Source organism: Gracilinanus agilis, chromosome 2 (genome assembly GCF_016433145.1).
Source record: "Gracilinanus agilis isolate LMUSP501 chromosome 2, AgileGrace, whole genome shotgun sequence".
Classification (NCBI taxonomy): Eukaryota; Metazoa; Chordata; class Mammalia; order Didelphimorphia; family Didelphidae; genus Gracilinanus; species Gracilinanus agilis.
Genome location: NC_058131.1, coordinates 488,742,179 through 488,760,005, shown reverse-complemented (window position 1 = coordinate 488,760,005; position 17,827 = coordinate 488,742,179). Strand labels below are relative to the sequence as shown.

Genomic DNA, 17,827 nt, shown 5'->3' with positions numbered 1-17,827 from the left:
GATGTCAGATGTCAAGGCTAAGTGACTTAGTGTCTCATTAAAATCTCTATTCTAGAAAGGTGAAGAAGCTTGACAAGACTTAAATTTGGTATGAGATCCACAGTAGATGAGAGAACCTGAGCAATCTATAGCAAGGTCAATCAGGGTCTCAACCAATTAGATTTTCACACCTCAATTTACTACTTCTGGAGGCCTCAGGAGAACAGGGAACTGAATATAATAAAATGCAATTCACTTGAAGTTTTAGTGGTCATTAAATTTTATTGCCCTGTTTTACCTGAATTTTGCAACTTAATTTTAAACCCAAATTTATTGCAAAATAAAACTTGAAAATAGGAACCCTGAAAGTATCCTTCTGCCTAAAAATACTTAAGTTGAATAACTCAATTATTTTCTATTTCTATTTAAAATAAGAAGGAATACATTTCTAGACTTAGTATCCTCATATTTTGTCTTGCTTTGATTTGGTTAAAAAAGCATTGCTTAAAAATCTTCTACATGCTTAGGTTTAGAAGCTTCTTTAAAAGCTAACATTTATTGTTTGGAGACATTTGAAGACATTGCTCTTTACTAATGAATTATTTCATATTTCATAATGTCTGGTTGTAGCCAATGACAGACAACTCATTTGGAACTTTGGTAGGGTAGGCCAGAATTTTGCAAAGCAAGCCACTAAAATACCCAAACACTTTGTCTCAGTTATTCAGATAAGCACATTCCCCAAGGAGGTCATTGATAAAATGATAGCTTCCATATACATCAAAATATTTTTAGCAGCTCTCTTTGTGATAGCAAAGAGCTAGAAATAATGCCCATTGACTGGGAAATGACTAAAGAAATTATATTGTGTTAATGTAATGGACTATTACTGTGCTATAAGAACTGATGAATATTGTGAAGCATAGAAGACTTAAATGAATTGCTGCAAAAGGAATTAAATATCACCAAGAAAATAATATACACAATTTATACAACAGAATGAATAGAAAAACACACCAAAAATAGAAAAAGAATGTTGCAGAAATTTGGGTATGAATGTGGTATATTGTATATAAGATCATGTAGTTTGCATTTATTTTTTGATGTATTTATGTTTGGCTTTTTTCTTCCTTTTTAAGTTTTTGGGAGGCAGAGAAGAGAGATTTTTCCATTGTAGTTGTCATATTATGTGCTTTTCTGAACTCCTTTCTGTTCTCTTTTATTTATATTTAATGACTTAATGCTTTTCTTCTCCTTTAAAATTTTTTTTATTCCCTCTCAGTCCCCTCCAACTCTTCTCCTTGCTGCCAAAAAAGTCTCCTTTGCGACAAATCAGCATTGATATACTAAACAAACCCTTATATATGCCTCTCTGAAAATGTCTCTCTTCTCTATCATATAGTGGATAAAGTGCTTTGACATCATCCTTTTCAAGTCATGATTAGTCAAAACATTGATCATAATTTTTAAAACTTTCACACCTACTTTTCCTTCCCATGTGGCAGTCATATAATTTATTCTTCTGGTTCTGCTGTCACTCCTCATCCGTTCATATACGTTGCCCTTGTTTTTTAAATATTCCTGTTTCATCATTTTTGGATTACATTCATAAACCATAATTTATTTTCAGTCATTTTCCAGTTAATGACCTCACATTTTGTTTCCAATTCCTTGCTCAACAAAAAAGAGTTGTAATTTTTATTTTATTTTATTTTAATTAAATTTTTTGGTGAGGCAGCTAGATGCCTCAGTGGATAGAGCCCTGGATATAGTCAGGAAGATCAGGTACTTTACTGGCCCTGTGACATTGGGCAAATCCACTGGTGAAGGAAATGGCAAACCACTCCAGAATCTTTGCCAAGAAAACCCCACAGTATTGACATACTTTGTTCACAGTGTTCACTAAGAATTGGACTCAACTGAACAACTATTTTTATATATGAGAATCTCTCCTTTGTTTTCAATATTTGTAGTATAAGCTTAGAATCTGTATCACTGGGTCAGAGGGAATGTAACAGTGCAGTCAACACCTTTTCTGCAAGTTAAATCATTTTCCTATGTAGCTCTCCTTTCTTTACCAACCCCAGGCCACTGTCTCTGGCTTTTCTAGTTCTTTTCTGTCTTTTTATTCCCTCCTTTCCTCTCCTACCTTTCCAAACAAACGTTTGAGGATGAATTTTGTTTTATTTTTTATTTCCTCCATGATTCATCTTCTGTTTCCTATCTACCTTCTCTGCGCTCATCTGTTTCCCTGTTAAATTTATTGTATTTGTATACCAAACTCTTTGTTTTTGTATATTCAATCCTCTATTTGAGGAAAAAATAGTTTGTGAGATTCCCACTCTACACACCACTTCTTCATGTTTTTATGCACTTTTCTGTGCCCCATTTATATAAACTAGCAAGTTCTTCCCCCTACTTTCTGTATCTTTTCTCCTCCCTTTTCTCATATTTTAAAATAAGGAAAAACCAACCAAAGTCCTATATTTTATTCCTTTGAAAACATTAGGATTCTAAAAGGACCCTGGTCTTTTCTCCATTAAGCATTTTATCAAAAATCAGTCCCTTTCAATTGTCCAAATAAACGTATTTACCTTTCAAGATTTCTCTTGACTTCTATGTTTGCATTTCAGATATTCTCCTCTACTTTTCATCAAGAATGCTTGCAATTTCTCTATTCTATTAAAACCATTTCCTTCTTTAGGATTATATCCAGTTTAAGTAGGTTATTATTTTCTTTTTAAACCCTTCCTTCCATTGTGGAATCAATACTGTGTATTGGTTCTTAGGCAAAAAAGCTGTAAAGGCTTGGCTATAGGAATTAAGTGACTTGCCCAGTAATGGAATAGCTAGAAAGTGTCTGAGGTTACTTATATCTCTAGGCCTGGCCACTGTTTGAATCCATCTAGCTGCCCCCTAAGTAAGTTATTTTTGAGTGTAAGCCTCCATCTTTTGCCATTTGGAAAAGCATACTCATTCAAGAAACAGAGAACAGATAACTGTCATCAGAGCCAGAAATAAACTAGGTTCACATCCTATATGAGGAAATTAAATTGATTCTTTATCATATTATAATCAAGTCTGTTCTGTAATTGATCCTTTTTCTGTATTACTACATATATCATATGATTGCTTAACCCACATTTTTTACCTACGAGCTGAATTTTAAAATTCAGCCTTCCCTTCTGCATTGGTTCAAAGTTATATAATTAAATAGAAAAAACTGTCATCTGCCATGTCTAGCTTCTAGGAAAATTCCTGGATATCTGTTTGTTTTCTTTAAAGACCTATAAGGGCTGACTTGGTTATTTCAATAAGATATACTATCCATCCTACTTATTCCAGTATAATTAAGGAAGGTCTTATCTCCTTCCTAGGATCCAGAGATCTGTTTTCCATGGTCTGCTATAAGTAGTATCAGGGGGCAGCTGGTTCCCATAAATCAATTAAGTATTCCTCAGTGGCAAAAAGGGGTGGTTACTGGTCCAGGTGGGTGGTAACTCACTTTCACATGTAGTCTCCACCCCCATGATGATGTCAGCATTATGACAATGGAGATATCTTCCTCATTTGTGCAGTTCTATTCTTTGTTCTATTCTTATTTTTAAAAAAAAGATGCTGCCTCCTCCTCTGGGGCAGTTACTTAAGTGAAGTTGCCATTTGCTCACTTTGTTAACAGGTTCACACCCTATTAACAAAGTGATAAATCTCAGAATTCTTCACCTTAATTTACCTTTATTAAATCCTTCTGAGACACAGTTCTTACACAAACTGGTTATGTTACCCCCCAGGGCAGGTCACATATACTTTAGCATTAATCTCTATGGTTAAGAGGTCTTCCTTATCTGAGAGTTCTCTATAGCAATGAGTCTTGTCAGCTTCTCTCCTTGGCTTATTCCCATGTTTTCTTATTAAAATCTAAAATTTTTGCTAAATATCACATGATTGTGCTTTCAGTTTTTGCGTTCTTGGATTCTTTCTGATTACTCAAAAAATTTTAATAACTTGGCATTTTCTGGTTTTGACAACATGGCTGATCATTTTCAATTCTGAATTTCTTGCAGAATATGATTAGGGGATTCTTTCTATTTTTATTTGCCCTCTTGTTCTAATAGATATAAACTAGGATTTTCCCTCCTCATGATTTCTTGAAATATGGTGTCCAGGTTTTTTGTTTAGTTATAGTCTTCAGGGAAAGTGATGATTTTTATTATCTTTCATTAACCTGTTTTTGAGGGGGTTTTTAATAGATAATTTTCTTCTTCCATTCATTCTTCCTGAGTCTCACAATTTTAAAAATGTCTATTGTTACCCATTAGTCATTTATCAAGTATTTAATAAGAATATGTAATTTTTTACCTTTCTTTTTGTCTCCGCAGTTTTTAGCACAAATGTCTATCACATAATCAAAACTTAATGCTTGTTGACTAAGAACCCATTTACTCTAGGCAAAATTTCACTTAGATTAACCTCACAAGAAAGGAAGAAAGAAAAGAGTTAAAGGAAGAGTTAAAGAAAACAAAATAGGAAGGATTCATCAGAAAAATGTGATTATGCTATATTTTACCTAGATTATTCTATTGTCATAACTCTTGTAATCAGGAAATTCTTTAGAAAACACATTTTTCTTGTTTTTTGTTAGTTCAAATTTGAAAAGTATCATAAAATACTCTTAATCTCCATTGCATACAGCTTACTAGTTGTTATAGTTACATAGGAAATGCAGTACTTTAATTTTAAAGCTATCCTCCTTTTTTTCACCTGTGCTTCTTTCTATTCTATTCATTTAATTTTTTCAGACTCATTTCTTTTATTGACATCACTATTGCTATCCTCACCTCCCCAATTATTTTTTACAACTTTTAATAAATAAGCATATTTAAACAAAATGAATCCACATCTAGGCTGTCTGAAGATATATGTCTCATTGAATGAATACATCACTGTCTATTGGGAAGTGTGTTTCATGCTCCATCATCAGTCCTCTAGGATCATTACCTTAATCACAAATCTTAAGTCTCACAGTTGTTTTCCTTTACAATGTAACAGTTATTGAGTAGATTGTTCTCCTGGTTTTGCATATATCACACAAGTCCTTTCGGTTTTTTCATCCCTACCATTTCATTTTTTTTCCTGAACTAGTTACATTCCATTATATCAGTCATAATTTTTGTAACTGTTTCCCAATTGATTAATATTTTTAAAGTTTTCAGTTATTTTAAAAAACAAAAATGGCTTCTGTTTTTTGTTTATATATGTGTATATATTTATACACATATATAAACTATATATACATACATATATATATATATTCTGTTCCATTCTATTTCATCTCTTTGTAGTAGAAGTCATCATTGGGTCAATGGGCATGCTCACATGCATAATTTAGTCATTTGGTATAGTTCCAAATTTTCTCTCCAGAATGTGTGGAATGATGAATAGCTCCATCAGTAATGCATTAATGTGCCTGCTTCATCTTAGCCCATTCAACAATTGTCATTTTCATTTTCGGTCATTTTTGCCAATCTGATGAATGTTATGCAGAACCTCAGAATTGTTTTCATTTTGATTTCTTTATTAGTGATTTACAGCTTTTTTCATATTGATGTTGATTATTTTTTTTCCTTGAGAACTGTCTGCTCATATTCTTTGACTATTTCTCTATTGGAGATTGCTTTCATTCTTATACATTATAATCTTTTCCTGGAATGTCTTATCTTTTCTTAAACAAATTAGTTGAATATATTTTTCAGTTAATCAGTTCCATACCCATTTTACTATCCATTTTATCTTTCATGATCCTCTTTATCCCTATTTGGAAGGAGAGAGAGAGAGAGAGAGAGAGAGAGAGAGAGAGAGAGAGAGAGAGAGAGAGAGAGAGAGAGAGAGATCTTGATTTTCTCATTTGTTTATGATGTGACCTTTTTATTTCTAGCTTAAGTATCTATTTAGAGTTTAATCATAAGTAACTTGAGATGTTCTTGTTACTCTAGTCCTAGTTTCTACCAACTACTTTCCAGTTTTCCGTGAAGTTTTACTCAACAGTAATTTTTTTTTTTACGGTAGTAGTTGAGGTTTTTATGGGTTTATTGGACATTCTGTACCTGTTATATGCCTGTTGTGTAGTTTTCTGAATAAAATCAGTACCAAATAGTTTTGTTGATTATGGCTTTGTAGTTTATTTTCCAATCTGGTATTGCTACCCCCTTATCTACCTACCCCCCTTCTCTATCTATCTATCTATCTATCTATCTATCTATCTATCTATTCTTTCTTTCTTTCTTTCTTTCTTTCTTTCTTTCTTTCTTTCTTTCTTTCTTTCTTTCTTTCTTTCTTTCTTTCTTTCTTTCTTTCTTTCTTTCTTTCTTTCTTTCTTATATTTCTCTTGAGATTCTTAAACTTTAATTCTTCTAGATCAGTGATGGTGAACGTTTTAGAGGGGCAGGTGATGTGAGAAATGTCCTTAGGCTCACAATGGAGAGAGTGAGGGGAGCAGCCTGTCCCTACATCCCTCTGGCTTTTTAGTAATGAATTCTGGTGAACTGTGCTGGGGTGACATCATGCATGCCCACAGAGAGGGCTGAGTGCCCCCTCTGTCACATGTGCCATTGGTTCACCAACACAGCTCTAGATGAATTGTGCTATTGGTTTTTTCCTTAGTTCTACAATGTCTTTCGATAGTATGATTATGATTGATATGATAGAGAATAAATTTAGATCATGTTGTCATTTTTTAATTTTGGCACAGCCCAACAATGAGTAATTAATATTTCACCATTTATTTATGCTTGTCTTTATTTCTGAAAAAAATATTTTTAGCTGAATTCATCTAGTTCCTTGGTAGATATTCTATCGACCAAATGTATGTTCCTACTTTTAATTTGAATGGAGTTTTTTCCCCATCTCTTCCTGTTAGATTTTGTTGGTAATTTACAGAAAATCTGATTATTTCTTTACATTTATTTTATATTGTTGATAGTCTACTAAACTTGATTATTTATGTGCCTTTACTTTACATCCTGATGCTTTGCTATTTATTGTTTTAATTAATTTTAATTGAATCTCTACAATTATCTATGTAGACCGTCATGTGAGAAATATCTGCTAAATCAGTGATGGGCAAACTATGGCCCGCATGCCAAAAGTGGCTCCCTGAAATGTTCTATCTGGCAGCACGACATTATTCCTATTCTGACGAATACAATAAGTAGGATACAATACAATGAAACTTTGAAAGAGTTGCCTTAGAAACAGACTGACAGATGAGCATTTCCTTTCCTTTGGCCCCTTCTTTAAAAAGCTTGCCCATCACTGTACTAAATTATTAAACATAAGCCCCACTCCTCCCAATACAAATTAAACTAGTTCCCTCAAATCTGTCTTAGAAATTATCATTTCTTCATTACAAATCTTAGAGCATCTTTTCATAAACTAAGGATATTATTCTTAAACCTTTCCCTCAGCCTTCTTTCATCTATGTCCATATTGATAAATCTATGGCACGTGTGCTGGGCAGGGGGTCGAATGGGTGGGTTTGCTCCCTTCCCCTCTCCACATGTGCCTGAAGACATTTCTCACATGAGCCTCCATCTCTGCCCAGTAGCCCAATTGGGAGTGCTTCCTCCCTCCCCTTCCTGGGGTAAGAGGGCACTCACATGTGGTGTGAGGGTTGCAGTTTGGGCACTCAATCTCTAAAAGATTCACTATCACTGATCTAGGTTATAGTTTTATATGAAGTTCATATGTTGAATATCCACTATAATTTTAATTAAAGTTTTCTTAGAAAGAAAATAAGCAGGACAGAATTCTTCCATCTTATTTTTGGCTTCTTATAACAGTTTTGTCATATGTGGAATAACAACCCAGATACTAGTAATTTATTGGTTCATGTAGTGTAAGATATTACCAATTGAAAAAGAGAAGTAGACGTAGGAACACCAAAGAAGTTTTTTTCATATATTTCCTACAAGCATTTATTAAGTTTAAGGCAAAATGGTAGGTGTTAAAGGTATAAAAGACAGAAAATGAAAAGTCTCTCCTCTCAAAGATTTTATAATCTGCTTAAGGAACACAATATATAAACAGATAAGTAAGTACAAGACAGTTTGAAGAGGGAGAAGAACTAACCACTAAGAGGATCAGAAAAGACTTCCTGTAAGAAAGAACACATGAATTGAGTCTTGATAAAAATTTAGGAATTTTTATGAAGTAGAATTAAAGAGTGAGTGACAAGAGAATCCGGCTGTGCAAAGGCAGAGATAGAATGTCAAGTTCAGGGAGCATCTGGGAGACCAATTTGGTTGGAATATGGAGAATAAGAATGGAGATCATATGAAATAATTCTGGAAATATAGGCTAAAGCCAAATTGTGAAGTCTTTAAATATCATGTTAAGCCTTCTGTATATTACCCTGAATATTCCTGAGCAAGGGAGTGACCTGATCAAAATTGTTTTAAGAAGGTTATTTTGGCACTGTGTTGAAGATGAATTAGAGAGGGAGGGAGCTGGAAGCAGAAAAAGCAATTAGGAGGTTGTAGCAAGAGTCTAAGCAGGAGGTGATGAGGGCTTGAACTAAGGCAGCTGCAGTATCAAATTTTGTGGCAAGATGTGGGTGTTTCTGTGACTTTGAATTCCTGATGGGAGAATGTGTGCAATCCAGAATTAAAAAAATGCTTTTATTAAGGATGCTTTTTCCATTTTGTATCTTGATTTTCTTTCTGCTTATTCATCATATTTTATAAATAAACTGGAAATAATTCTTATTCAGGGCTTTGTAAGACTTCTCCAAGCTGTCATTTTTCACCAAATTCAAAATGTGTTACTAAAATAAAAGACAAAATTAAAAATCTTTCAGGAAAAATGAAAATAATGAAGCTATTAATGAAGATAAAAAATGTCTAGTAAAGTCATAAAGCCCTCCTCTTCATCCCTTTCAGCATCATTACCATCAAAAAACATTTTAAGAGCCTGTCTTTTCATTGCACTGTGCTCATTTGTCAACATGTTTTATTTCCCTATGACCTATTCTTCTTGGCTATCTGAAATTTCTGCACTGAGACTTTTGAGTCACCCAGTACTTGTATATACATATACAGGGTGACCCAAAATTGTGAATCAGGACCCCTCTCTTTCCCATTCTGTGTTACTTCCTACTCGCCTCCCTTTCCCAATGATCTACCAATTTAAGCTGCTTCAAGTTAACCCCCTGTCAGACAGAACCAACTGTCAAAATTCACAAAAGATTGATATTTTTTGGAGAGATGTCTTAAATATGTGATAAATTGTAATATACTTGAAAGAATACTTGAATCAGAGCACCTGTTTTCAAATCTTTCTCTGAGCCTACTAGTGTAACGTAGACAAGTTGCCTAATCTCACTGGGTCTGTTTCTTCATTTGAAAATTGAAGAGGTTGAACTAGACAGCTTAATTTATTTCCCTTCTTTCTCTAGATCTCTGAGCCTATATTTTCATTAGTGTACTAATTCTGATTGGCAATTTATAGACTTAGAGAGTTGCCTGATGTGTATTGGGAAACTGAGAAGGTATGTGACTATGCCTGCTGTAATGCAGTCAGGATATGTCACAGGCAAGACTTGAAGTTGTGTTCTCCTGATTCTCAAGCCAACTCTCTATCCATGACTATACTATGCTTTCATGAAGGACATGAATTAGTTTAATGTTATTGTTTTCATAAACGTTTGCATTTTAATGTATATTAATTTATTTTAAAATTTTAAATTAATTTTAATTTTTAGTTTGAATTTGAATTTTAACCTGTAAAAAGAGGACTCCAAGGCAATGATGCTAGTGGTAAGGACGTCACATACTTGGCACATAGTAAGAAAATTACATTTTAAAGATGTAACTTTCTACAAAGGCATTATGGCTTGGTGATTAGAATTGACTTTGAAGTCAAGATGGACTACTGCTGGCACTAACAGACACAGTGTCATCCAGGACCACCAGGTTAACCTCTCAGTGTCCCAGACAGATCCCTAATACTATAAAATGCAGATTATTTGCTAATTTTCAATAATAGAGGGAGTTTCCTTAACAGGGAGTTCCACACATGTGACAAAATTATAGGCGTAAACACTTTACCATCACCACTAACAAGAGTGACAGCAAAAATAAACCCACAAAGATTGTCCAATACAAACGTTCTCAAGCTTTATTGTGTCATGGTACTTCTTTGGAATTCAGATGAAAACCTATCAAACTTTCTTAGAATACTCTTTTAGAATATATAAAATAATATATGTACGGTTCTGAAGGAAATCAATTATATTTAAATATACATATCAAAACATTAAAAGCATAAGTTCATAGATGATAGCTTATGAACAACTTTGTATGGTAATTATGATGATGATGGCTAAACTTTCAGTAGCATTCCTGATTACACATTACCTTCTAGTTTCCCTCATTTCATAGCTTTTATAATTTAGCACTACTTCCAGCAACTGTGATGAAACCAAGTGAGTTCAGGGCAATTTGAATTAAATATATTCAGCTATTACTTTTATTGAGAGCCATGAGGGGGCAAATGTTTCTTGCTAACCCCAGAAGCACATATATTAAAAAAGGATTCATTTAAAAATTCTTAAGCAGGCACGATGCTTCTTGAAAGAAATAATCAGAAATAAGTTTGGATTTTTTTTTTATTTTGAAATTGCTGTGATTATTTTATTCACTTACCACCATGACTCAGCTGTCTTCTCACCATGGAAGTTCCCTCAGTGTCTATGGCTTTGTCATTCTGGAACATCCTTCTGTTTCTATGGCCCCATCTTCCATGGGTGAGTTCCTCCTGAAGCTTCCATTTTTAAAGGGCCCAGGTCAGTCATACTTTGTTCCTCTGTTTCTGACTCTCTGGACTTTACCACTATACCCCCAACATATACTTTCCTCTCTACCTACACTTTTCAGCTCTCCTTTATGTGTGTCTTGCCCTGTTATAATGTATACTGCTTGAGGGCCAGGCCTGACTTTCTTTTTTATTGTATTTGTGCCCCCTAGCACTTGGCATAGGGCCTCGCACACCGTGAATAAATGTTTATTGACTTGACTCAACAGTGTAATTAAATGAATATATACTAACACCTACTACAACTCTGAAAGGCAGTAGGGGGTACAACTATAAGACATAATCCCTTACCTCAAGGAGTTTATAATCTATTAAGCATATGAAGATATGTGCAAAGATGAAGATAATGCAAATTAAATATGGTACAAGTAAGAGGATTACAAACCAAATGAGGGAATTCAAATAAAGGCAGATTCACTTTCAGTTGGGAAAATAAGGGATTTTCACATGCCAATATATATGTATTAGAAATTAGTATAGTATTTTTAGTACTCTATGTGTTTTGTATAAGAGAAATATTTTGAGTATTTTCCATTTTCTTACAATAAAACAGCTCTTCCACCTTTTTTTCTGGGCACATCTCTTAAACAGCTGAAGCTACTATTTAAACTTCCATCTTGGGAAGATGAGAATCAGACACCTTTGACAAATGAAAATGAAGCCCAATTTGAAGATAAAGCAGTTAAGTATTTTAGAGTTAGGAATATTTAGCATATTTAGGAACTGAATACTGTAAAACATTTTTTTTCCATTTCAGGGTATTCAGGGTAAGTTATTATTTATAGTTATATTAATAAATATTTGGAGTTAGAGAGGGTATACATTCTACCTCAATTGCTTACAAGCTACAGGACCTTGGACAAGGAATCTGACCTCTCTGAGCTTTAGTTTCCTCTTGTAAAATGAAGGGGTTGGAAAAATGACCTCTCTGGACTTTTCTGGCCCAAAAGTGGTGATCCCATTCGTGTACTCATTTATGTGCAGATGCTCTCTCCCTTTCTCTCTGCTTATCTCTCCCTGCCTCTTCTTTGCTATGCTTTTCTCCTCTCTCTCCTCTTCTGACTTCCCTTTCCTGTCCCTCTTCTTTTCCCTCTCCATTTTCTCCTCTTCCTTTCTCCCTTCCCTTTCCCCTCACCTTTCTCTTCCCCCTCTTTCCCCATCTCTCAGATGACAGTATAGTCAGTTCTTCATCTTCCAAGTACAAGTCATCTTAAACCTTATCTTTCAACACTTAGGCCAGCTTCCCTTCTCAACTTTGCTTACTGTCCATCTATTTATACTCATATCCCCAAAGTGCAAACTAAACGCAAACCAAATTTAAGATTAGGAAGACAAAGCTACTACTTCCTAAAGACAAAGCAGACCAAAAAAATTATGGTTCATGTAGACAATGAATACAATTTATTTTAAAATCTGCTGCTGAATGGTTAACGGTGTGATGATCAGGTCCCCATTAGAGCAGATAATTGAAAGCTGGCAGTATATTAAAAATATTTAACCATAAAATAAGATGAAAATACGGAGTAGGAAACAGAGGTTAAAGGGTCTAATGCAAATCTTATAACAGCTGTGCTTTGATTCCTGAAAGTATTCCACAAACAACTCTGGATGTCAGTAACAAGATGGTTTAACAGTTTTCCAAAGGTAAGCAATTTATTTCCAAGGAGTGTCTTACTCATATGCCACTGGATGGCTCCAAAGCATGCAGGGCAAAATACTTACTAGTCTGCAATCCACTATGGTAGAAGAATAGCTCAGAAAAAGGAAACTGTCTAGGGAATCAGAGAACATGGTTTCAAATATTATCTTTGACACCGACTACCTCTGGTCTCAGGAATGTCACTTAACCTCAGTTTCCTTCTATGTAAAATAAAATAAAATAAAATATAAACCAGATGGTCTCTGTATTCCTTTGGACCTCTAGATCTCTGAGCATATAAACTACTATAATTCTGCTTTCAGATGGGTAGAGGGTAGAAGGAAGGGTTGGTTTGTTAAGGATAGTTCTCTGCTAAGAAACCTGGAATATTCACTCTGTGTGTGTCTCTCTTTCTCTCTGTCTGTTTCTATCTCTTTGTCTGTCTGTCACTCTGTCTCTGTCTGTCTGTGTCTGTTTCTGTTTCTTTCTCTTTCTCTCTCACAGACACACAATCTACAAGAATACTGAGGAGATAGTAGCCCCAGGGAGTCTTCCATGTAACCAGCTGTTCAACCCCCTTGGTGGAAATCAGATGAGCAAAGTTTTGGCAACTTGAAAATGAAAACATCCTCTATTGCTTTTGCACAAATTCATAAATCAGTCCTTAATCATCATAGTATTGTGATTTGCATAGGTTTTCAAGGTGCATTTAGAAGATATATGTTTACACTTTCAAAGTGGAGACATACCTTACTTCTGAAATGTAAATGTGTGTGCGTGTGTGTATGTGTGTGTGCATGTGCATTGTTGTGTTGTTGTTTTGTGTTTTGAAATGCTGGACTCCTGCTGCCCCTACCAACTGAAGCTCCTCTACTTTGAGGCAGTCATTCTGCACAATTGCTATAATTGTCACTTGCATTGCCTCTAACCACCATCACAACTTTTATTATATTTGCAAATATTCTTTGCTTGTTCTCTAGTCCAGATGTCATTCATTTGAGAGAACACCCTTGAACAAGTGCCCGTATGCCTATTACTGCCAGTACAGTTTCAGTGAGGAATTGGACATTTCCAAGAGAAAGGGAATTTTATGTTCTTTTACACTTCATTTTGTTTGAGGCTGAATCATGAGCACACACCTACACACCAGATGTTGTACATGGGCTTTTGAAGGAAGAATCCTTGAAGCGATTCTTCTGCAGCGTTTAAAGGAAAATGAAAATTCAGAGAACCCTTTTGCTCTGCCTCATAACCTAAAATAGCAAAGGGTGTCTCTGATCTCTTTGGTGTTCAGTACAGATCAGCAGCCAGAAGTTTGGGTGTTCATATGAACTTTAATTAAAGCTCTTTAAAGGTTTTACCTTCTTTCAGATCTCTCCAGTCATAGTGATAGAATCTCATTTTCAATACCTTCCTCTACATTTCCCCCCAAAACTCTGCTTTTGTACTTGATGCTGATGCCCTTCCTTTCTGGGACACTGAGCCCATGGAATATTATGGTGTCTCCTCAAAAATAGTTCAAACCTGAAAGTAATGGTAGAAGAAATGGCCAGAGGAGAGTACAGTGTTTTACTGGTATTGATATCAAGGTACTAGGAGCAGATGACCCACACTATGACCCCATTCCCTATTTCTGGTATTTTTTTGCCACTATGTTTTATCAAGGGCTGTCATCCCCACAGGTAAAGTGAGCCAGATTAAGGGATAGGAAAGTATATAAGATGTTCCTTTAGAGCAGGGGTCGGCAACCTTTTTGGGCATGAGAGCCATAAACGCCACATTTTTTAAAATGTAATTTCGTGAGAGCTGTACAGTGCTCACAGTGTGCGCTCCTATAACAGCGCCTGAAAAAAAAATGACTTTATGGCTCCTGCAGAAAGAGCCATATGTGGTCCTCAAAAGAGCCAGATATGGCTCGAGAGCCATACTTTGCCGACCCCTGCTTTAGAGCCTGGATATGAATCATTCTAGGGTTTTTTTTAAATCTAGTATTGAGAAATCTCATGAAGTACCACAGAAAGCCCAAAGGGGCTTTTGAGATGATCAAATCCAACTTGATTTATTTTAATATGAAAAGGCAAAAAAAAAGAGAGACTGAGAGGTTAAGTGACTTTTAAGTAATTATAAAATTCTTTCTTTCTCTTTTTAAGGGCTGCAGCTAATTATATCTAGAATGGCTTACCATCACTAGACCTTTTTAAATCTCTATTTTCAAGAGATCATGAGAAGGCAAAAAATTAGGAGCGACCTTGATATAGAAACTAATTTTATATACCTCCATTTAGTAAAAAAAAACCAACTAAATTTAAACACGTGTGTGTATGTGTACATATATATACATACATATATGTGTATATATGTATGTATATTAACTTGGTAGACAAATTTTGTTAACTTCCTATGCTTATGAACTTCAGTCTCTGGGTAGATAAGTAAATCACCTTTTGTCATCCACGTAGCTCCTATGGTAAAACCTCAGTTTGTTCAACTGATTTTTTTTTAAGTTGGGTTTTCTTCATAAGAAGATTTTAAATGATATTCATAGTCACAATTCCTATTTCTAATTATTGCCAGTCCTTTATTTATTTTGTAATGTTTTAATTTCATACTTGCACCATGAAGGATACTATTATAAAAAATTCAAGAAGTATGAGCAATAACCAGTGAGTAAGATACCATTGTTGTAAAATGGATTACAGTAGGTTGTTTAGTAGTTGAACCAAAAGCATTTTAAAATTTGAGTATTGGGAGATTCTGAAAATGGTTGCAGTTTTACTTAGCTAAAGTTTCCATTTTAAGGATGAGAAAACACTTTTTGACTTTTAGTAGGTAAAAAGCAATTTTGCATATGGAACTTGACTGTTAGCTTAATCATAAACCAAGTTTTATTTTAATCTCTCAGCTTAGAAATTCTTTTTAATAGAATTTGACATAGACTGGGAGTGTCAGATTTTAAACTGATGTTTTTGTGATCATAACTTCAGGTTCTTTTCTGTTTAAGATTCATACTTTCCAGAAAGTTTGAAAATACACTTTGAATGCCAAACTTCATAATTGATGTTATCATTTTTAAAATGATTTAAAAGTTGCATGATTAGTGATGAAAGTTACCACGCTGTCCAACTAAAGAAGCTAAGAACATAAAGCGTATATTGTTCTTGTTTTTATATCAATTATATAGGGCAAAAGTGAATAAAAGATGATTTTATAAATGTTAAAGAGTCAACATAAGAGAGAATTTACAACTGTTAAATATGGAGGTACAAACATATCATATTTCATTTGGATTCAGTTGTACTGGAATACATGTAGATGTATATGCCATTCAGGAAATTTGCTTCTAAAATGAATACTATTCAACTTCTCTCACTGTTGATATTTATTTATTTATTTATTTTTAAATTTTAAACCCTTAACTTCTATGTATTGACTTATAGGTGGAAGAGTAGTAAGGGTAGGCAATGGGGGTCAAGTGACTTGCCCAGGGTCACACAGCTGGGAAGTGTCTGAGGCCGGATTTGAACCTAGGGCCTCCCGTCTCTAGGCCTGGCTCTCAATCCTCTGAGCTACCCAGCTGCCCCTGTTGATATTTATTTTTTAATATTAGTTGTCCATTATGGCCTTTCATCTTAATACAAGTTTCTAAATCCTCAAGTATCTGATCAAGGAATTAGAGTTTAAAGAAACCTTAGCTTTCCTTTAACTTTAGCCTTCCACGCATTTGGTGATCTCCTCCATAATTTCCCTGAAAAATTGTCGATCTTTGTTTAGACACATCATTAGTAAGACAGCCCAACCCATTGTTGGGGAGTTCCAATTGGTAAAAAAAGAGTTTTACTTATATTTTTTCTCCCACACCCTGCTTTTGCCCTTGAAATGTATGCAACATAAGGATCTCTTCCTTTCTGCAAGAGAGCCATTTAGAAAACTGAGAACAGAACTAGTATGTCTCCCAAAGAACTTTCTTCTTCGAGTTACATATTCCAGGCCCTTAAGCTGATTGTCATATCATTTACAGATCAGACCGTCTGGTAACCCTCCTCTGGACTTGCCCCAGCTGCCCTCTTTTCAAATTCCTCATATTGGGAAGAATTGGAAGGTTTTGTTTCATTTTTTCTGTCAAGAGTTGCCCTTTGTTCTATTTGTTTGCATTCATAAGTCTGTGGCTGATTAACTCCCTCATTTAAAGAAATCTGCCTGGGTCTATGGATTCAGTTCTTCAAAGGACCATTTAGGTTCATTTTGTCACCCAAAGACAGACTGCATTTCTAACCCCAGATCTGCAAATACATATCTTTCGCAGACTAGGGACCAGTTAATAGGCAGTGAATAAATCAAGGAAATAATGTGTTATTATTACCAGAAAGTATGTTTTAGAAGCATCATCCATTGATGGTGGATTGCTAGCTTTATGGCAGCATTTTATCATGGTATGTTAGAGGCCCTGCCAAAAATGTGTCCTCTTTTCACTTTGACTAGGTTGAGGGAAGAGTAAGATAAAGTTTCTAAATCCGTAAGATCTGTGTCATTGGGAGAGAGTGAATGATAATAAGACAGATGGACCTTCTTTTCTCCTTTATTTTGCAAAAGAAAGCCAAAGACCATATAGTATAATAGATATATGAGCTTCAGAGTCAGGAGAACCTGGTTTTAAGTCCTGTTTCTGCTTGGTATTAACTGTGTGGTCCTGGGCAGGTCACTTAACTCTCCTGGGCCCACCCACAACTCTCTAAGAATAAATTACAGAGTAGTTGCTAATCTGATTTTATTCCTTATCCCAATTCCAAAATTCCCTACACTAATGAAATCACTGGGCTAGGATTTTTTAAAAAAAGGTAGTAAAAAAAAAACCCAAGACTACTGAAAAACTCTTCCAGTTATATTGCCATAATAGACAGACCACATTTTCCAGTATCTTTTTCTATAGATGGTGAACGATTTGGTCTCAACTAACTACAGAGATGGATCAGTATGAAAATTGTCTCTAATCATTGTGATCAGTATCTGGCACTCCCCCTTTCATACTGCAACTTATTTATATTTATATATGATTATATGCATTATAATATGATATTATGTATATTATATAATATATGTTATCATATATAATATATGCTATGTTATATATTTGTATTCTATATATCAGTGATTCCCAAAGTAGGCACCACTTCCCCCTGGTGGGTGCTGCAGGGATCCAGGGGAGCGGTGATGGCCACACTTTTTTTGTATTATTCTATTCTGAGTTTAATAAATAGTTTCATAATTTCCAGGGGCCACTAAGTAATATTTTTTCTGGAAAGGGGGCAGTAGGCCAAAAAAGTTTGGGAACCACTGATATAT

General features: G+C 34.8%; 1 protein-coding gene across 1 annotated transcript in view; it reads left to right on the top strand.

Annotated features, from left to right (window-relative positions):
* Positions 1-17,827, top strand: part of CEP128 (centrosomal protein 128) — a 499,758-nt gene that overhangs the window by 419,918 nt on the left and 62,013 nt on the right. The window contains exon 19 of the mRNA XM_044659982.1: positions 11,440-11,529. Within this exon, the coding sequence (XP_044515917.1) occupies positions 11,440-11,529 (90 nt within the window). The remainder of the gene's footprint in view (positions 1-11,439; positions 11,530-17,827) is intronic.